We start from the raw sequence: 22,162 nt of genomic DNA, 5'->3' as shown, positions 1-22,162 counted from the left end.
GAATATAGAACAGCGGAGGGTACGGTTTGCTGAAAAGACTCAGGTTCAGACCAGAGCTTCTCCACAACTCCAGTGTACCTGATCTCATGAGACCTGGAAGTACCTATAAAGTCAACCATTAAAACCTGAGCTGCACGAGAGGCCCTCCCCAGGGAATTGGCAGCAAAGCAGCAATTTAGCTCAACCACAGAGCTCAAGTGCTGGTCCCCACAGGATGTTGCCCCCTTTTAGAAGTAAGCAAAGGACAACAAATTAGTTCCAGTGATGAGTTTAAGTGGTGGGAACAGCAAATAATCCAACACAGAACTGAAAGAAAAAACAAAATACCCACAGACCAGAGACAAAGTTTGATATTAACTAGTAAAGGTCTCACATCACCAAAGAACACCTATAAAACCCAGAAGGACCAGAAGCCCCTGGGCCTCCAAGCCAGGGAGTGGAGAGGGCCAGGTGCCTAGTCATGCCCCCCGACATCCACAACTAGCCTAGCCATGACCACTGAGCACCCACAGGAAGCACCCTAGGCTCCCAAGGGCTTTGGCCACACCCCCCAACATCTGCAACTAGCCCAGTGATGGCCACCAAATCACCACTGGAAGCCCCCTGGTCTCTCAAGCTGGGGCAGTGGGGGTCCAAGGGCTTCAGCCACAACCCCTGACATCTGCACCCAGCAATGACCAAGCCACCACTGGAAGGCCCCTGGTCTCCCCTGCAGGAGTGAGGGGGCTGCCACAGGCCTCAAGCCCCTCCTCCTTCCTCCTTCCCCCACACTCTCTCCTTCCCCCTTCTCTTCTCCCCCTCCCCCCACTGCTCTGCAACAACATCTTAGAATGTAAAAAAATTATTAATAAATAAACTTAGATTTGAAAAACCTTAAAAAAAATTGGCACAAAAGGGTTGTGTAAGGGATCCCATAACCAAAGCACAAGATGAATGGAGGTGAAGCTGGCTCTAGGGACAATGGGAACCAGGGCCATGGACGTCATCAAGAACCTTGCTGGCTCTCGTCTCTGCTTGTCTGTGCATGCTGGGCATGTCTACGGCACACAGGATCCTTCTCATGGTGGCCCCCTGCCATTCTGGGTTCACTCCTAACAACTTCATGACCTGGGAAAAAAAGGGTTTCTGGATCCCAGCTCCAACTATGAAAAATTTTGGGAAAGAATGATTGGCTGGCTTGGGTCATGCGGCTACCCATGGGCCCAATGACTATAGGGCACGGGGGGCATGAGTTATGAATGGCACAGCCTACGTCTCCCATCTGCTCCTGTACTGCAGATGAACAACAGCCACCATTTCACCTCTCTCCTCCCTGGCCCCACTGCCATTTGTTTCCTCTTTTTTGCCTGTTCTTTCTTCTGAGACCAATCTCATAGCATCTGCCATTTGTCATAGCCTTTATCAAGTTGGCAGTATAGGGCTGTCCTAGGCAGAAATTCTCTTAGTCTCCCTCAAATCCACCACTGTCTATTCCTAGACTTTTGTTCCTGTTAGTGATAAAGTAATTCCCTCTATCTGAGGCCCAGGAGCACACAGAAATATTTGATTCTCAGGACTTTCAGGTGCACACAAAGAGAACACAGATGGTCAAAGCCAATAATTACCCTAAGGTGATACAAGCCCCATGCAATTGTAGCTTTTGCAGACGGCAAGCACCTTACAACAGACCAGAGGCTGAGAGTTTCTTTCTGAGTATACCATATTCATTCATGGACTCTGGTGATTATGATATGTCAATGTAGGTTCAATTGTAACAAATGTCCTACTCTGATGAGGAATGTTGATAGCGGAGGAGGTTGTGTGTATGTGGGGGCAGGAAATATACGGGAAATCTCTGTACCTTTCCTTAATTCTGCTGCGAACCTAAGTCTGAAATAAACTTTTGTTTATTTCAGGGTCACAAATAACCACAACTCTCTCAAATTTGCTGGTATGAAAATGGAAAGCTAGTGGAAGCGTGTAAGAGTATTTCACCCAGACCAAGATCAGGTACTTGAGCCCAGCTTTACGAGGCAGCTGAAGCGAACAGACAGCTGGACTCTCCATCTCTACCTCTCTGGCACTTACTGAGCTCATCCTGACTTCTCTCTGGCTAGGTTACTTCATTCCTCTGGCCCCTTTCCTCTCTCCTCCTGCTCCACCTCTTTCTTCTCTCTCTCTCTCTCTCATTTTCTCAACTCTACTTTCACATTCATCCAAACTTGGCTATTCCACCCCAACTTTAAGTGTCCTTACAAATCCTGTTTTCTGGGCCATATTTCCAAATTCCTCATATAAAGAATCTGATTAGTTCAGTCCAATCCCAGAGCCAGGAGTCTTCAGTTGTATCCAGGGAGGGACAGGCTCATGAGGTAAAACAAGACTACAGGAGCCCTGAATCAGAGCACGCCTGGGAACTCAGAGCCTTCCAGCCCATTCTTTGCTCCACAGAAGCAACACACACACACTGAACATGGCCCATGATCCACGCTTGCCTTGCCCTCTGAGGGTCCTGGAGGTGCAGAGCAGGACTGAGCTTAAGAGAGGAGCCTTTCTGCTCCAATATCAGGATACTCATCATCTGGAAGTAGCTACTGCCACACACACACACACACACACACACACACACACACACATCCTAGCTTCAACCTGAGCTCTGTTCTCCCCAGGTCTGGAGTGGGTGCCCATCCATGCACAGCCAGGTCTGGGCCTCCTAGTTGGATTTGGCCCTAGCCTAGGCCATTTCTTCCTGGTTGATGTGACTTATGCTGTGCCCTCCTGACGCCATCTCCAGCTGTTCATCTCTCCACCCCTCTTTGTCTTCTTCATCTACTCCAGGTACATGACCCGAGGGTGGGTAGAGGGGTCACAATAAGTCACGGGTAGGCAGAGCATCTCCTGGAGCACCCCCTGCCTCCCCACTAGTAACAAAGCAGGTCAAAACAGAAAGAACCAATGTCCAGTTCGATAGGTGGGGGAAACCATCCACGGCACAGAGAGAGGCAGGATTTGTCCCAGGTCTCTCAAGAAAACAGTGGCAATCCTTGGATTAGAACCCAGGACTCCTAAGTCCCATCCCAGAATTCTTCCCATCCCCCAAGGTGCCTTGCAGCTCGTCTGTGCCCTCCTCAAGCAGCCACAACTCTGTCAGCCCAGGCTGAAGTCATGCCTGTCCCCACCCACAGGTTCTTCACTGAGTCTGCCCTCTGGTGCTCCCCCTGTGGGAGGCTGGACCTCACCCTGAAGGCCCTGCAGAGAGTGGCCCGGATGAATGGGAAACAGGAAGAGGATACCAAGCTGAGTATGGAGGTAAGAACCCCAAGACCTCTGTGACACCCCACCAGGGCTCTGCCAGCTCCCACCTTCACCCTAGAATCCAGAACACCCAGGTGCTGAGCCCCGTCTACCCAGGCAGGTGCTCCAGACCATTCTGCAGAAGCACCTGACCATGGGCCAAGCCCATCCCCCCATGTTGCAGCTGCTGCGCTCCCCTGCCGTTCACCACCTCTTCCGCCTCACACCACTGTGGTAGGCCCATCCCTACTTAGACGGAAGACAACTGACAGACAGACAGGAAGACTGCACTAACAGGACCATCTGGGAAGGCTGAGAAGCCGAGGGAGGCCCCAGAGCAAGTGAGAAAGGACACAGGTGCTCTGGAGGCTGCGAGGGCGTCCCCCTCTCTAGGGAGACCCCAGCCGTGCCTCAGCCTGGGCAGTTCTCCCTCCACTCTGAAGAGCTCTGAGCTCACTTACCTTGGGGCAGAAGAGAAGCAGCCACTCCCAGAAGCCCTGAGCTTCTGTCCTAAGGGCTCCATGTCACAGGCCCTCACATTTCCCTGATGATGTCTGGTTTGCTTTTTAGTTTTTGGTTTTTGGTGAGGTTTTTTGGGGGGAGGGGCGGGTTCTGTTGTTGTAAACAAATTACCACTAATTTAGCAGCAGCAGCTTTAAAACACACACATTTACTAGATCACTGTTTCTGTGGGTCAAGAGTCCAAGCATAGCTCAGCTGAGTACACCATCAAGGGGCCAGGCAGCCTGTGTTCTCATCTGGAGGCTCAACTGGGGAAGAATCCACTTCCAAGCTCACTCAGGTTGTTGCCTAAATCCATTTCCTTGCAGCTGCAGGACGGAAAGCCCTGGCTGTCTGCTGGCTGTCAGCTGGAGACTGCCCTCAGCTTCTAGAGGTTGTCCTCAGTTCCTTGCACCATGGGCTTTCTCAACATAGCAATTTACCTCATCAAGCCAGCAAGGAGAGTCTCTAATGAGTCTGCTAGCAGGGGGCCACCTGAGAGTGTGTCTGCCACAATGTCTTCTTAAATCCTGTGCAACCTGTCCCTGACAGTGGGGTCTTTTGCCACTGACAAAAGGTCGGCCATGATCTCACTTGTTTTGTGTATTTCCATAACAGCTTGAAGGAAAACTTACAGGTCATCCAAGTGATATTAGGCAGTAGGGATAAGCAAACAAACAAACAAAAAGCTTTCAATAACCTCTTAATCCCATATTCCATTAACACACTGATATATGTTCATCCAGACTTTTTACTGTTTCACATACAAGAAACACACAAACATACAGTAATTTATATTACATGTATTTACAAAATTGCAATCACGTTCTTCCTACAGTTCAAAAAGAATCTTTTTTCTTAACAAGATTTTATGAACATCTTTCCATATCAATAAACGTGGATCTGGGCCGGCCCGGTGGCACACTGGATAGTGCGCCGCTTGGGAAGCGCGGCGGCGCTCCCGTTATTCAGTCATTCTTCTGTGGATGAATGTTTACTGTTTCATTTATTTATTTACTTATGTATTTATTCATGTATTCTCTTATTTATTTTTTGCCACAACAAATAATGTAGCAATAAAAATCTTTGAAAGGGCCGGCCCAGTGGCACACTGAATAGTGCGCCGCTTGGGAAGCGTGGCAGCGCTCCCGCCCGAGGGTTTGGATACCACATGCAGACCGGTTCCCGCTCACTGGCTGAGCGAGGCGCGGGGGCAACGCCGAGGGTTGCGATCCTGTTGCCGGTCCCGGTCCGGTGCGGGGGCGACACTGAGGGTTGCGATCCGTTGCCGGACACGGAAAAAAGACAAATAAATAAATAAATAAAAATAAATAAACGTGGATCTACACTGTTGACCTTCTATTCTCACTGGTTCACCCCCTCCTAGTGGCCTCCACCCACTTTGTGGCAAGGGGCTGGGTGAACAGTGAAGGCAGCAGGTTGCCGCAGCCACTAGCAACTCAAGCCAACTCGTGAAAGCCATCGGGAAAATGGGCGCCACCTGTTTCCAATCCAGGTTGTCTCCATTCGGTGACACCCAGAGCCAGGAGAGGCCGGGCGATGCACAGGCATGTGGTTTATTTGTGCTGGTTGCTTCACGCCAGCAGCAGAAATAGCAGGCAGACTCTGGAAGTTCCAGGGCACCTGGGTTAAATACATTCCTTTTATCCACCAGTCAAGCCCCCACCATATTATTTCATTCCTGTCCTCCACACAAACACCTCCCAAACTCCACCTCTTCCTCTTCTCTTCTGGACACACACACATTAAACATCTCCAAGCATCTTGCTCTCCAGACTTTTGTGATTGTTGTTGATGGAGATGATCGTGTTTATCCACTGCACTGACTGAATATATTCCCTTTCTACCAACAAAGCATGACACACAAAATATTGCCAAACATGCAAGATCACATACAGAATCTTTCACGAATATTTACTGTACATATTACTTTTCCTGGCAGTTTCTCCAAGAGTTAATACAATAAATTTTCTCCCACCCCAATCAGAGCTCCATTTTTAAAGATTACATTGTATTTCATAATTTCACAATTTACTTTACCAGTACCAGTACTGGACATACCAGGTCTTCCCAACTATTAACAAGTACCCATGCATGTGCATCTGTCGGATTAAACTTTTGGGATAAATCTTAAAAGAGTGATTACTGGCTCAAAAGTATTCAAAAGAAAGTAAAATTTTTCCCAGATATTGCCACACTGCTCTGTAGAAAAGTAAGGTTTACAAAAGCACATAAGATACCTTCATCAACATCGAGTACTCTTCTGAGAAGCAGAAAACAGTTGTCTAGTTTTAATTTACATTTTTATTGAATTCTGGAAGGTGATGAACATTTTTTCATATAATTTTGATCTATTTATAATTTCTTCATTTGTAAACTTCCCACTCATATCCCCTGCCCATTTTTTCCTTTTTATTGATTTGTAAGAATCCTCTTTTACACTAAAGATATTAACCTATTATCATATGTGATCAATACTTTTTGCATTTTAAAATGTCTTTTAAGGGCCAGCCCATGGCTCACTTGGGAGAGCGTGGTGCTGACGACACCAAGTCAAGGGTTAAGATCCCCTTACTGGTCATCTTTTAAAAATAAATAAATAAAATAAAATGTCTTCTTATATAATCACCTCTATACTTCTGTGTTTTGGGTTTCATTTAGAAAGGTCTTCCCTTCCCACTGAGTGTAAAACTTTTCACCCAGATTTTCTTCAAGTGCATTCATTTTGTTTGGGCTTTTATATTTTATCATAATCCATCTGAAATTTAGTTTAACATAAGATAAGAAGTAAGATTCTTCTTTTTTTTTTTTTTTTTGGTCTAGATTAGTTAATTGTGCCAATTTCATTTAATAAATAGTCCCACCTTTCCTGGCTGATGTGAAATGTCACTTTTATCACATACTGTTTCTGAACTATTCGGTCCCATTGATTTGTCTATCTGTTCTGGTGCCAACAGTGTTCCGACTAATTTTTAATTATAGTGTGGCTAATGTAAGATTGTCTTCTTTTTTTTTTTTGTCTCTTTTTTAGTGTCCAGCAACGGATCGCAACCCTCGGCATTGCGCCCGCACCTCGCTCAGCCAGTGAGCGGGAACCGACTAATTTTTAATTATAGTGTGGCTAATGTAAGATTGTCTTCTTTTTTTTTTTTTGTCTCTTTTTTAGTGTCCGGCAACGGATCGCAACCCTCGGCATTGCGCCCGCACCTCGCTCAGCCAGTGAGCGGGAACCGGTCTGTATGTGGGATCCGAACCCTCGGCGGGAGCACCGCCACACTCCCAAGCGGCGCACTGTAGCATGCGCCACCGGGCCGGCCCGTAAGATTGTCTTCTTGAGCACAGTTTCTCGCTGTGTCCTTTGCCAACCTTGAGGCAGGACATAGTACTTCATCACATCTCTAAAAAGCAAAGCCACCCCACTAAGAATGACTAAACATCGTTGGTTTTACCAAGACTACGGGGGAGATAAAGGAGATGCTTACTTTACATACATACGTACGTACATACATACATACATACATAGAAAAATGGCTTAATAGGCATTTCCATTCTCCTTCAAATCCATCCTTGGCTAACAGCCATTGATTCTTCCCCTGTCTCTCCTGACTCTTCCCCTATATTACCTCTTAAGTCTCCCCATTGTCCTAAGAATTCATCTCTGGCTGTAAACTTACATACATTACTCAGCAAAGCCAAACTCCTGCCATTAAATGAATTCTTCCTTCTTAGAATTCGTCAGTTTTACTGGAGCAAACCTATGGGGAGGGAGTCTCTCTCTGTCTCTCTCTCTGTCTCTCTTTCAAACATGCACGCGTGCACACACACACACACACACACACACACACACCCAGTGCAATTTATCAAAGCATGCATCTATCAAAAGCAAGTTTCTTAGGACAGGGAATTGGGGGAGGAAAGGAGCAAGGGGACATAGTGCTAGGTAAAAAATATTCTTTTCTCCTAGATAATTTTAAAATGTTGATTAATATCTAATAGGTAATATTCTATCTTTTAGAAGGAAAGGGAAGATTTTATCTGAAAGATAAAAACCCCACTCACAGGGCTGATGTCCCAAAGGAGAGAACAGATGTGAAAGCAGTTTGCCAGCAGCAATTGCTATATAAATGTGGCATGGCTCTTAACCAGAACATATCCCCTCTGCTCCTGGCCCAGGTCTGCATTCTTCTTCAGTTTCTATGGCTTGGTCATAAGTCTGCAAAGTCTGGGGATCAACATCTACTTAATCCAGGTGCTTGCTCTCTGCAGATAAGGACCTACCATCTTATTTCCTGGGCTTTCTGGCCACCAAACTGCTGGGATGCAGGCTTACCTGAACGGGCTCATTATTGCTGTCAGGGATCTGCCTTCTGGCTTGTGCAATAGTACCCTTGGGTGACCGTCTGCCCTATCCCTGCTCCTGTCCTGATCTTTTCCCAGCCCCAGCCCCAAATCTGACCCAGACCAGCTACCTAGAAGGATAAAAAGACCCAAGTCTCCTTCAAACTTTTGCCAGCACCCTTCCATCATCTTCATTTCCTTCCAGACCCAGTTACTCCTTCACATCACAATGGCCATGTTAGGAAAAGGCTGCATCACTGGCTCTATAAACTGCATCTATGTGTACACAAGGGAGCTATATCCCACAGTAATGCAGTAAGCGAGGCTTGGAGAAGGGGTCCCAGAACAGGATAATCAGGCCCTAGAGAAGCCAGAAGATTTCCAGTTAGAAAAGGCACACAGATCAATCAATTATTTTTTAAGGAAAGAAAAGAGGACAAATACATATAGAAATCAAGACAAATAAAAGACAAAAAGTAAGATGGTATCAATAAATCTAAATATATCAGTCACCACAATAAGTGTAAATGGATTAAATTTACCAGTAAAAAAGGCAAAGATATTCCAAGCTCATTTTTAAAAAAAATCTAGTTCATGGGCTGGCTGATTAGCTCAGTTGGTTAGAGCATGGTATTATAAAACCAAGGTCGAGGGTTCAGATCCCTGTACCAGCCAGCTGCCAAAAAAGAAAAAGAGAAAGAGAAAAAAATCTAGTTCATGCCATTTACAAGAGACCCATCTAAAATCTTAGTTTATAAAAATGTTAAATGCAAAGATCTGGAAAAAAGATATGCCAGGCAAATATTAATCAGAAAGAAGTTAAGCAGATATTTCTAATAGGAGACTAAATAGACTTTAAGATTTAAAAAAATGCAATGGTTAAGAATTTGGCTCTGGAGCCAATGTTCCTGGTCCAAATGCTCAGTTATATTACCTGTAAAACAAAGAAATAATAATAGCAGAAACAAATTAAACAGAAAACAAAGATATATTAGAGAAGCTCAACAAAACACAAAATTGCTCTTTAAAAATATCAATGAAATGGACAAATCCCTGGTAACAATAATCAAAAAAATAAAAGACAGAGGACATGAAAAAAATTTTGAAATTAAATAAAAGCAGAACTACAAATCTAGAGTAATTTTAAAAAATGGGAAAAGTCTATGAACAAGTCTATGCTAATGAATTTAAAATTTTATTTGAAGTTGACAAATTCTTATATAACATAACATAGGAAACCTAGAATAAATTAAAAATCCGAATAGTAAACTTTAAAGTCTTGCCTCAAAGAAATCACCACATCCAGAAACCACTACAGGTGACTTCTACCACACTTTTAAGAAACAAATGCTTCCCAAAAAAGAGATAAAGAGGGAATTATCTCAAGTTCATTTTATGAGGTGAGTATAACCTTGATCCTGAAACTGAAGAAGGATAATTATGAAAGAAAGATTATGGGCCAAAATCACTCATAAACATACACACAAAAATTCCAAACAAAATATTAGAAAAATGAATCCAGTGATATATAAAAAAAGATAATATGGGCCGGCCCAGTGGTGCACTTGGTAGAGTGCGGCGCTTGGGAGCACAGCGGCACTCCTGCCGAGGGTTCGGATCCCATATAGAGACCGGTCCGCTCACTGGTTGAGCTAAACAAAATATTAGAAAAATGAATCCAGTGATATATAAAAAAAGATAATATGGGCCGGCCCAGTGGTGCACTTGGTAGAGTGCGGCACTTGGGAGCACAGCGGCACTCCTACCGAGGGTTCGGATCCCATATAGAGACCAGTCCGCTCACTGGTTGAGCGTGGTGCGGGCGCAACACCAAGGGTTGCGATCCCGTTGCCGGTCGCAGTACGGGCGCGACACTGAGGGTTGAGATCCCATTACCGGTCACAAAAAAAGACAAAAAGGAAAAAAAAAGATAATACATTTAGAGTCTGTCCCAAGAAAGCAAGTGTGGTTTAACATTAGAAAATATATTAATATCCACATTCATAGATTTTTATCCTAATCAAAGCAAAAAAAAAAAAAAACTTTAATAAAAATTAGCATCCATTAAAAATACTCAGGAAAATAGTAATAGAATGCAACTTATCTTGATATGGAACATCTACAAAAATCCACAGCAAACATTATTCTTAGTGGTGAAATATTAGAAGAATTCCTTTTAAACTTAGGAACAAGACTAACGTGCCCATTACTTCCTCCTCTATGTAGCATTATTCTGGAGAGCGCACAGGATAAGAATAACAGAGAGTGAGAGAGGGCATAAGATAAGAATAACAAATAAAAGAAAGAGGACTAAAAAAGGAAAAATCAGAGCTGTCACTATAAACAGAAGACATGATTCCCTATGTTAAAATCTAAAATTATTAGAAATAGTAAAGTTTGGCAGGTTGCTGTAATTGACATAGATGATATAAAAATGTCAATTATTTTGATTTTGGTTCATATATTCAATGCAATTCTGATCTAAATCCCAGTGGATATTTTCAAGGAACTGGCTAAGCAAATTCTAAAATTTATATAAAAGTGCTAAGGGCCAAGTATAACTAAGACACTCTTTAAAAAAAGAACAAAGTGGAAAGACTTGCCCTCCCAGCAATCAATACATACTGTAAACTCTTATTATAAAACTGCAGTAATTAAGACAGTGGATGATGGGGCAGGAAAAACAAAATTGGCTGGTGGAGAAAAATAGCAAGCCCAGAAACAGACCCATACATACAAGACACTTGGTAAGTGACAGAGAAGGCACTACAGACTACTGGATAAAACGTGGACCATTCCATAAATAGCATCAGGACATCAATTCACCCACATAGGAAATAAGTAAAATTCAATCTATATTTCAGACATAAACAAAAATGAATTCCTGTTGAAGAGGGGAGAGTTTCTTAAGACAAAAAATGCTAACCAAAAAAGGAACATTGATAAATTTCTCTGTTTTGAAATTTTTTAAATTCTGGTCATTTGTTTCACTATAAATAAATTGAAAGAATAAATAAAGTAAAGAAAGGAATTCGCAAGGATTAGCATCCAGAATTTATATAGAACTTCCAAAAATCAATTAGAAAAATGACTTCTATTTCTATTAAAATAACACTGAAAATAACCCCCAGAAAGTATAAACTATTTTAAAATATCCTAAAAAGAACCAATGAGCTGGAAAGATAGTAAAGAAAAACTGGGCCAATCATCTAAGGGAAAGTGGGAAACCAGAGAGATAAGTAGAATGCCTGAGCACAAAAGCAAACACGATACCTGAGATACATGAGAAAACGTATATGCATTCTCTTCAACATCAGAATCAACTGTTTAACACAGTACTGGGGGGCCTGGCCAAACCACACGACTATGAAAGAAAAATAAATTAAAAAATTAAAAGTTAAAAGAGAAGAGTTAAAACATGATTATTTACAGAAAATATGATCATCTATCTACCTACATAAGCCAACAAAATCAATTAACAATGAAAACTATTACAAGAGTGCATTAAGGATGCTGGACACAAAACCAAATGACCAAAATATCAATAGCAACAGTTTTGAAAATTAAGACACCACTCCATAGCACCAAAAGTTATATATTATTAGAGACTTAACAAAGGATACCCAAGATGTCCATGGATAAAATTTTGAAACTCTTTTAAGATCACAAAGAGTATCTTAGTTAATGGAGAAACATTCCCCCTTTTTTTTTTTTTTTTTTTTTCAGCAATTCCCTTCCTGGGCCTGCATCTCACAGAACTTCTCACAAAGGCCCCTGAGGAGACACACACAAGGACTTTCACCACAGTGTTGTCTGAGGTCATGGGTGTTGGCAGCAATCTAGACACCCATCACTGGCAGGGTGTTTATGTGAAATGTGGAGAGATACTCACTGTGGTGTATGCAGGAGCAGGTAAGCACACATCGACATGGAAACATCTTTAAAACGAAGTGCTGAATGAAACGAAAAACAGAAGCAATTCAATCACCTATACCATTTTGGTAAATTAAAATATTGTACACAAAACAATACAGACTTTACAAGAATATGTACAAATAAAAAAGCACACATTGAACACAATACAATAGTTGATTTTGGCAGGAAGAGAATTAGGAGTGGGTAATGGTGATAAAATGGGATAAATATTAAGGGGGGAAAAATAAGGGGCTATTTCAAGGACAAATGATAATTCCTCATTTCAAGAATATGTCTAGCGCAACCCTCTGCATCTGAGATTTTTAAAAAATGTAGGGGAAGAGAGAGTAACTAGGTGGCTACTTTAGATAAGATGACCTGGGTAATCAAGAAAATCTGTTCCATAAGATCAAAGGTAGAGATCAAGGCTGAAGGCTTTAATGCAGGCACAAGACAAGAGCAGAGGTAGGCAGGGACCAATCACGTAGGGATTTATAAGGAGGTCAGATTTTACTTTAGTACATGGGGCATCTCTGGATGGTTTTAAGCAGAGAGGGAAATTATCTGAGTTATGATTTTTTTTTTTTTTTTTTCCTTTTTGTCTTTTTTGTGTGTGTCCGGCAACGGATCGCAATCCTCAGTGTCGCGCCCGTACCGTACCGGGACCGGCAACGGGATTGCAACCCTCGGTGTTGCTCCCGCACCTCGCTCAGCCAGTGAGCGGGAACTGGTCTGTATGTGGGATCCGAACCCTCGGCGGGAGCGCCACCGTGCTCCGAAGCAGCGCACTGTAGCAGTGCGCCACCGGGCCGGCCCTGAGTTATGATTTTAAGAGAACGCTTTGGCTTCTGCAGAGAGAATAGCTGGGGACAGCGGACCAGGGCCAAGAGGAGAAATGGGAAGACCAGTCAGGAGGTTAGTGCAATAGTCCGGGCAAAGAGAACGCTTTGGCTTCTGCAGAGAGAATAGGCTGGGGACAGGGGACCAGGGCCAAGAGGAGAAATGGGAAGACCAGTCAGGAGGTTAGTGCAATAGTCCGGGCAAGAGATGAAAATGGCTTGGAGTAAGGTGGTGGGTAGTGGTTGCAGAGACAGAGAGAAGGAAACAAACTCTGAATGTGTTTGGGAGGAATCGCCATCCAAATTCATATTTTGGATGTGAGGAAATGAGGGAACAAGAGGCGTCAAGGGTAATTCCTAGGTACTTGAACATGCACAACTGGGTGATTAGAAGCGTCATTTAGCAAGGTGGGGAAGTCTGGGGAAAGAGCACGTGTGGAGGTGGAAATGAAGAGCTCCTCGGCCACACAGAATGTGAGAGGCCTTTCAGACCTCCAAGTAAAAACGTAAAGTAGAACGCTGGATATGTAATCTGGAGCTGGGGAGAGGGGTTGGTTCACGGTCACCCAGGAAGTTCAAATTGGGGCTGGAACACAGACTTCCTGGTTCCAAAACCATTTGCTTCCTGTTTTCCTTTTAGCCAAGTTAAATGCAAGCATTTGACCCTGTAATGAGTGAGAAAAGAGGAAGCCCAAGGTGGCGGGCACATTTAGGGCACCCGCAAGCCCCACAGGCCTCACCAAGGTGTTTCTCCTCTGCACAGGCAGAGGGGTAGGGGAATGACAACAACTTTGGCCAATGTAGGCATCATCCTGTGCCCACTGGTGGGCATGACTGCTGCATTCTACCCTTCCCTGCCTATCTTCATCTACAGTGTGGTCCCAGTGACTGTCAGAATCATCACTGTCCTCCTGCCAGAGACCCTGGGCGAGGCACTGCCCAACACAGTGTGGGACCTGGAGAGAAGGTGGGTTGCACCTTCCCTCACCTCATCTCTCACCTTCAGAACCATGAGGAGCTCACAGCTCCTCGACCAAGCCCCTTTTGTCAAAAAAAAGGCCAGACCAAGGGGAGAGCAGGGACTTACCTAGGGTCATTCAGCTGGACCCTGGTGGAGCCAAGGCTAGAACCCAGGCCTCCTGCCTCCTGGGCCTCCTGGGTCCTGTTCTCACAGATAGGCTGAGTCCCCTGGAATCCTCCCTGAGACTCTCCGCTTTTGGAAACAGTGAGTGGTTTGGTACATAAAGTAAGACAGCTGAGTGCAGACACATCAAAAGAATCCTTCAACTCTATTCCTGAATCCTATTTCTCCTCCCCCTGTAGGTGGAAAGAGAAACAGGGGCGACAGCAGCAGGAGCAGCAGCTGGTCCCACCCCAGGCCCCCTGGGGACTGAGAAGGGGCAGAGGGTGGAAGGCAGGAGCCCCTGCATCTCGTCGAAGTCTACACCAAGAGGAGGAAGGGAGAAATGGAAGCCAGGGGAGGACAGAAGGGACCTATCCTGCGCCTGTTCTCAGAGAAACATCCCTGGGCCCCTCACTCCAGACCTACCAAAGACCACTTCATGAAAAGTAACTGTGCACAACTTGTCCAACTGTTGCCCTCTGGCCCCCACACCGTGGCCACTCCACATTAGCCAACCCTCAGCTCAAAAAGCCATCAACTAAATACCCTGATTTGACCGTTATACAACATATATTTCCTGAAACACCAAATTGTATGCTATTAATATGTACAATTACAAGGTTTATTAAAAATAATAATTTTTTTAAATAAAATTTTAAAAAAGCAATTGTGTAGAAAATCCAATGGAATCTACTAAAATGCTACAACTAAAACATGAACTTAATGCAATGGCAGGTTATAAGATCAATATGAAAAAAAGAATTGTATTTCTACATACTAGCAATAAACAACCGGAAATAGAAATTTCAAAAATAATAACATTTACAATAGCATCAAAAATGTGAAATATATGGAGACAATAAAAAGATCAGTGGTTGCCAGGGGTTCGGGAGGATTGACTAGGCAGGGCATGGAGGATATTTAGGGCAGTAAAACTATTCTGTATGATACAATAATGGCCGATATATGTCATTATACATATCATAATCAATAAGGTAAGTAGTATTATTATCCTCAGGGTGAGGAAGGTGCTTTTGATTAAATGTCTCCCCCAAACTCATTGAAACTTCACCCCCATCGTAACAGTGTTAAGAGGGTGGGAAATCTGAGTATGGTATTTGAAAGGTGGGGCCTTTAAGAGGTGATCAGATTGTGAGGACTGTGCCCTTGTGGTTCGTGAAGTGATAGGTGTGGCTCTGATGGCTTTAGGAGGAGGGCAAGTGAGAAGGTCAGCTCACTTTTGCTCATGCCATTCTCACCATGTGACAACCTGTGTTACTACAGAGAGTCACGGACAAGAAGGCCCTCACCAGATAAGCTCCCTGGATCTTGGACTTCTCAGCTCCAAAATTGTGAGAAATAAACATTGTTCCTTTATAAATTACCCAGTATTAGGTATTCTGTTATCAGCAACAGAAACGAACTAATAGAGAAGGTTAGAAGGTTAAGAGATACAGCTAAGAAATCATGGAGCCTACCTACACTTGAAGCCAAATAGTTGGCTTGGCAGAATTCATGGGTGTACACACACACACACTCACACACACACTCACACACACACATGCTCACGCACACATGCACACAAACACACACACGCACACGCACGCACTCACACAAACACACACAAACACACACGCACACACATGCACACGCACACACGCACGCACACGCACACACACGCACACACACCACCTTCCTTGCCATTTTTCTCTGCTCCCTTCAAGGCTTTCTTTTGGCTACAGACGCACGCACGCACACAAACACACACAAACACACACGCACACACATGCACGCGCACACACGCACGCACACGCACACACACGCACACGCGCGCACACGCACACACACGCGCGCGCGCACACACACACACACACACACCACCTTCCTTGCCATTTTTCTCTGCTCCCTTCAAGGCTTTCTTTTGGCTACAGCAAAAAACTTTATACATCTTCCTTCTTTCCCTCCCTATTCAGTCTTTCCTGGAAGTGGAAAAGGGACTAAACTGAAGGCAGCCAGTCTGGAGGCTTTGTTTAAGGCTCTTCCCCCTGCCTGAGGCAGGTGCAAACATCTGTAAACAAAAGAGAAAGAAATGGGAGAAGAATGCAGAAGCAGCAGGCAATAGTCCCTCCCCTCCCGGCCAGGTCCTGGCTGCAGGAGCAGTTTACCACCTCATGCCTGGGCCTGGGTCCAGGAAGTTCAGCACCCCGCTCCCAACCTGTGCTTTCCTGCCGCACTTCTGGCCTTTTCTATAATGAGAAGGCAAACCATAGCCAGGAGAGTCACTGAGATCTGATCTCCTTCATCCTCCATCCCCTAGGCCCTTCCTCCTCCTCAACCCCTCCCCGCCCCTCCTGGGCTGATGGCGTTGGGGAGACCATGCAAGAGAGGGATGGAGGGTAGCCACCACCTGCAGTCTCGAAGAGAGCCCAGGGATCCTGGTCCTTGTACCAGTTCTGGTCCTCGTACCAGTTCTGGTCCTCCCTTCAGGAAGGGCCTGGTGGTGGAGGCCACAAGGAGCTCTGGCAGTGACTGAAGAGAAGCAGGAGGGGGTGGGATGCTAGCTGTGGCTGCCCAGCCAGGAACGCTAACAGTTCATTCACGCCCATCTACCCACCCACGGCCTGCTCTGGTCCCTTCCTGGACTAATGGGATTCTGCCCTGGGCCAGGGAGCCTGACTCCTGCCATGTCCAGAGACAGACACACATTGCCCCAGCCCCAACGATGGGAGGAAAAGGGTTGGCATGAACCGCACCTGGCTCTGCAAGGGCGGGGGGCAAACACACCACTGCAGACCCAGTGCATGGGTACCTGACAGGTACTTGGTCCGGGTCTCCATTTCTAGACCTGCCCTTCTTCCCTGCCCTGTTCTTGCCCCTTAGCCTTGGCCCTGTCCCCATTGATGCCCAGTTGCCAGGTTACATCTCAAGATCTCAAGGCCGTGTTCACCTGGTCCCTCCTCAGCTGCAAGCACAGGTACCTGCACAGCCTTCTCCCTCCACTTCTGCATCTCCCCTTCCTGGTCGGATGGCTGGTTCAGGAAGGCCTTCACCGTGAGCCAGGTGAGTGGCCCTTGCCCACACAGCTCCACTCCTGTGCTCCCTGCCCCGACCCTCCCTGGTCTTTACCTGCCTCCCAACCAAGTTTGCCCCACCACCACATGCAGTTTCTGTCCCTATCTCACTAGTCCTCTGAGTTCCTCTGGGGCAAAACTCACAACCTGCAATTTACAGGCTAGAAACGACCTGTCCAGCCGGCTGCCACTCCCTCAGACAGGGCCTCTGTGTCTCATTCTCTCCCTGGACCACATGGTATCCCTGTCCAGCCCATCTTTCCACAGTCCCAGAAGCACCTTGAGTCCCTGGCCTGCAGTCCAGGGCACGGAGCAGCGTCAAGCGAGGGAGGCACTGCACTTGAGCTCACCTCTCCTGCCTCACCTTTAATCCCAGCCTGTCTAATCCTGTCTTTGATTAAAAGTTTAACATTTTGTTCAAAAATCGTGGATTTTTTTGCACTAACTTTGATTTTTTATAATATTGCATTAAAATACTTCTGCTCATGACTGCTGAGTTTTTGCCATTCCCTTCAATCTTGCACCTCACCTCACCCTAGACCCAACCCTACCCTACACGCACAGCTTCCTTGGCTGCCTACAGTTCAAGGGACAGTCAGAGACTTTCATGATCTGGCCCCTGCCAAGGTCTCTGGGCTCCTCTCTATGTCTCCACTGCCCCAAGCACCAACCCTTTGTACAATCTGCATCAAACCTATACCTTGTAGAAACCTGATGGTTTGTTTACTATTACCTAAGCAAAGGTAATTATAGTGCAAAGTCCCTGAGGCAGAAAAGCACTAGGCATGTTCTAGGAACAGCAAGGTCAGTGTAGCTGGAAGACAGAAGTGAGGAGGCAGTGGTGGAAAAGAGGTGACGGAGGAAGCAAAGGCTGCCCATGCAGGCCCCTGAAGGTCATCGTAAAGAGCTTTACTCTGAGAAAGATGGGAAGTTGTTAGAGCATTGGAACAGAGGAGGGACATGATTCGACTTCTATAGCAAACGGAACCTTATGAATGCTGCATTGAGAACAGACTATATAGCCTGGGTAGATGCAGGGACACGAGTATGGAGGCACTAATCCAAGTGACAGATGACACCGGCCGAGACCACAGCAGTTGCACTCTGGATATATTTGAGACAACAGGATTTCTAATGAATCAGATTTGGGATGTGAGAGAAAGAACGGAGTCAAGGATTACTCCAAGGTTTTCTGCCTGAGCTACTGGAAGGACGGGGTTGCCATCTACTGAGGTGGGCAAGGCTGCAAGGAGGGCAAGTTTGGGGTTTGGGATGAGTCATGTCTGAGATGATTCTAGACATCTGAACAGAGCTGGCAGGTAGCACTAATGACAGTGATGACAATAATCATAGCTCACTCTGAGCCGGGCACACTTCCAACACTTTACATGTCAGAAATCATTCAATCCTCATAACAGTCCTGTGACGTAGAACTATTATTATCACCATTTTATAGACGATGAACTCCAATGTGGGATATATGAGGCTGGCGTTCAGAGGACAGCCTGGGATGGAGATATAAATTTGGGAGTCATCAGTGTGTCGGTGGCATGAGTTCACCTGCGGAGTGGATGTGAAGGTCCGAAGACTGAGCCCAGACACTCCGAAGTTTAGTGAGCGGGAAGATGAGGAACAGCCAGGAAGGTAGGAGGAGACCCAAGATGGGTATCCCCAGAGGCTAAGTACAGAGAGTATTTCTAGAAGGAGAAACTGATGGAGAGAAAGCACTCTCCAAATTGAGATCACAATGCAAGGAGATAATTTGGGGTTGGGCATTAGCCACTGAATTGTTATGTAGCCTTTGACAAGTCACAGGGCCTCAGCTTCCTCATCTGTAAAACAGTACTTTAGAGATTTCCCAGTTTGGCCACTCTATGATGGGCCCTTATCCCCTGCCCCATTCCAGGATGACCCACTGGGCGGGCCTTACCACCCTCATCTCTTCTGATTTCTGTTTATCCCCAACTCCCATCTCATACCATTTGCCTCACTAGAATGTTCCTGTTCACAATCTGTATTTTTGCCTCCAAGGAGTTTCCTCATCTTGAACCAGGCTTGGGGGCAGGGGGCAGTATTACTATAAATACTTGTCCTCATCTCCTGGGGTTCACCCCTCACTCTGCCAGTACGCTCAGTTGCTCTCTTTTGGCCCAGGCCCCTGGCTCAAGCCCAAAAACCAAGTAGGTTGCAGCTGCAGCTGGGGAGAGGAAAGAGGCTGTCCATTAACCCTCCAGAGCCAGAATCTCAGAAACTGCCTTGGAGAGGAAGGCTGGGAGCCATGGGTGGGGAGTGGGATGAGGGCTTGGATCTGCCGATTAAGGTGCAGGAGTCTGGAGCTGGGAACTCAGAGAGCTGAGGCTAGAGGTCTCATGTAGGGGGCTGGGAAATGAGGTCTGTTGATTGAGGGCTGAGGCTGGGGGCTTGAGGCTGAGCCTGGGAAACTTGGGGAGGGAGTCTGGGATTCAGAACCAGGAAACCACGTTCTTGGGCTGAGGGTGGCCATCACACTGACCCCTGCCAGGACAGCCCAGACAGTGCCCATCAGATCCTCTGGGAATCAGAAAGGATCAGGGAAGGGGCAGCTGGACTGAAGTTTGTGCCCTCCAGCGGTCTGAGCCAGGGAGGAAGCCAGGCACATCAAGGGTACCCTACAGAGAGGAACCCAGAGGTGGGCAGAGTCCAGGAAAGTGTGGGGCCAGGGAAAGGAGTCCTTGAAGGGGCTGACCTGATTAGTAGAGGGAGACACCTAAAGCTATCACATGTCACAGCTGGAGGGTTTCTACATAAGCCAGTCTAGAGTGACCAAAAGGTGTTCCCCAGACGCCAGTCTTATGAGACACTCCATGTAAAAAAGACTCCATGGTGAAATAAGTTTGGGAAATGCTGTATATTCTCTCTGCCTCATGGAGACTCCCAATGCACATTTGCCATTTAAAGCCTCTGCAGTGAAGAAAGCCTAATTGATTTCCCATTTTATCACAGAGGCCTTTTTACTACGTCCACAAAATAAAGTTTGAGGAACACACTGGCCTAACCCGACCTCCTGTTTTACTTCCGGGAAAACTGAAGCTCAGAGAAGAGGAGTAACGTGCCAAGAGTGGCAGGACTGAGCCCAACCCCAGGTGTCCTATCTTTAAAAACATCAGAGCTGAAAGAGTCCCGTGGAGCCATCTGGTTCCTCTTCGCCTCCACCTCCACCCCATTTCTAGATAGGTAGACTGAGGCTAGGAGACAGGCCATGACTCCTTCTCTTCCACAAGGTTCTACGCAAGGACCCCCAACTTAAACAGTCTGGTGCCCCGACGTGCTGCACACTCTCCAGAGCCAAATGACCATCCCGGGGCAGGCCTACACCCTCCCCTCTGTAGCCAGATTCCATTAGCTATCCCTGTACCTTCCTTTACCTTTTTTTCCTATTTCTGGGAAATTCGTGGGCTCTGGTGTGTCCTGGAACCTTCTGTAAGATCATCTTGTCTCCCCAACTAGTTCACAGTCCCACGGTTTCTGGGTTCTGGTTTTTCCTGTTCCCTTCCCAGTGTTGAGCACATTGCTGGGCATAGACTCCAGACTGTTCCCTTTGAATGGGGCTTCCTTACCAAGCCACAGGAAGTAGGACATGCCATGGACTACACCATGGAGACCTATCTCCTGAATGTAGGGCAAGAGAACAAAGGGTCCCCATGAGGAGGGCCAGAGCTGGGGCTGGGCTTTTACTCATGGGTTCCCGCACCCCACATGGTCATAGAATCACCCTACTGGCTGTTGCGGCAAGAAAGCTAGAGCTGGAGGTGCATGTGCTCAAGAGAGATGCTCACACGCCTGTTGGACAGACAAAGAGACACAAACTCACCCCGGAAATGAGGAGGCGTGGGGCCCAGGAGGGGCTGTCTCCCCCCAGACAGACCCGGCCTGGCTCCCTACCTCTCTCCCCGCATTGCTGCCGTTTCCTGGTGGGAGATCACCCTTCCTTCCTTCCTCGAACAAGGCCTGGGGCTGAGACACAGAAAGCCACCCGCCTCTGACAAAAGGGGAAGCGGGGCCAGAAGGGCAGGGAAGGCTGGTCGCCCTCCTCAGAGGTCCACACGTTCCCTATCTCCGCTGGTGGGGCACAGCCACTTCTCCGGGGCTGCAGCTTCTTGCAAACCCCCACGAGCCCCAGGGAACAGCAGCTCTAGCCGGCAGGCCCCTCCCCCTCTCCAGGCCTCCAGCAGCGCGGAGCTGGGGCCCTAACTCAATTGTGCAGGGTTAATCACAGCGTGTGCCTGCGGGCGAAGTAAACAGGTGGCCTCCAAGGTCCTCTCATCCTCATCAATCCCTGCCCTGGCCAGGCCTTCTTCAGCGCTGGGGCTGGCAAGAGGCGCCAAGGGGGCGGGGAAGGGGGGCCGTGGGTCCAGGGCCGGGTTAGGCCCCAGCTCAATGGCTGATTGCCCCACAGACGGGGGTAGGGGGGAGAGGGGAGGTGATGTGGAAACAATGACATGGACATTTGGGGAACCTTTACAATAGGGGCAAAAGCAATGATTGGGATTCGACTGGCCCGGCTCTGGCACCTACTAGCTGTGTGACCTTGTATAGGTTATTGAACCTCTCAGTGCCCCAGTTTCCTTCTCTATAAAATGGGGATAATAATTCTACCGACTTCGTCGAGTAATTATAAAAATTAGCCCCTAAAAAGCTTGTGCGTGCGGCAGCCAGTAGTAAGCGCTCGTTGCAGGGCCACCAGCTCCTGGTCCCTTCTGGGCGTTAGTTCTGCACCGCCCCTCACCCCTGCTAACGAAAGGCCCACACGGCACAGCATGAAGGAGGGATGAGTTATTATTCCTCTCCCCGGCAGGGAAAATGGGCGCTTGGCACCAGGCACACGCCAGCCCCAGGCCCCTCCTGGGCACCAAGCTGGGCGGCGCGCAGGGCCGTGGGCACCACTGGAGCGGCCCCCAGCAGCGGGCTCCGAGGCCGAGAACCACTGGCAGCAGACGACCGAAGGTTCACGAGGCCGCAGTCCAGGTGGCTCAGGAGCAACCCCCCCCCCCCCACCGACCTACTTGCTGCGCCTGCGCCGGGGCGAGGGTCTCCGGGAGAGG

The 22,162-nt window shown here is 47.0% G+C and overlaps 1 protein-coding gene across 1 annotated transcript in view; it reads left to right on the top strand.

The window, feature by feature from the left end:
• The first annotated feature begins 960 nt into the window (after window positions 1–960).
• Window positions 961–22,162, top strand: part of LOC103591112 (solute carrier family 22 member 6-like) — a 26,058-nt gene continuing 4,856 nt past the window's right edge. The window contains 9 exon segments of the mRNA XM_008573517.1: window positions 961–1,063; window positions 2,649–2,817; window positions 3,165–3,288; window positions 3,395–3,507; window positions 7,969–8,044; window positions 8,142–8,182; window positions 8,335–8,448; window positions 13,651–13,854; window positions 14,211–14,265. Coding sequence (XP_008571739.1) covers window positions 961–1,063; window positions 2,649–2,817; window positions 3,165–3,288; window positions 3,395–3,507; window positions 7,969–8,044; window positions 8,142–8,182; window positions 8,335–8,448; window positions 13,651–13,854; window positions 14,211–14,265 — 999 coding nt within the window.

This window comes from Galeopterus variegatus, unplaced genomic scaffold (genome assembly GCF_000696425.1).
Source record: "Galeopterus variegatus unplaced genomic scaffold, G_variegatus-3.0.2 Scaffold926, whole genome shotgun sequence".
NCBI classification, from domain to species: Eukaryota; Metazoa; Chordata; class Mammalia; order Dermoptera; family Cynocephalidae; genus Galeopterus; species Galeopterus variegatus.
Note: the sequence above shows the minus strand (reverse complement) of the source record. Positions and strands in the feature narration are given on the sequence as shown.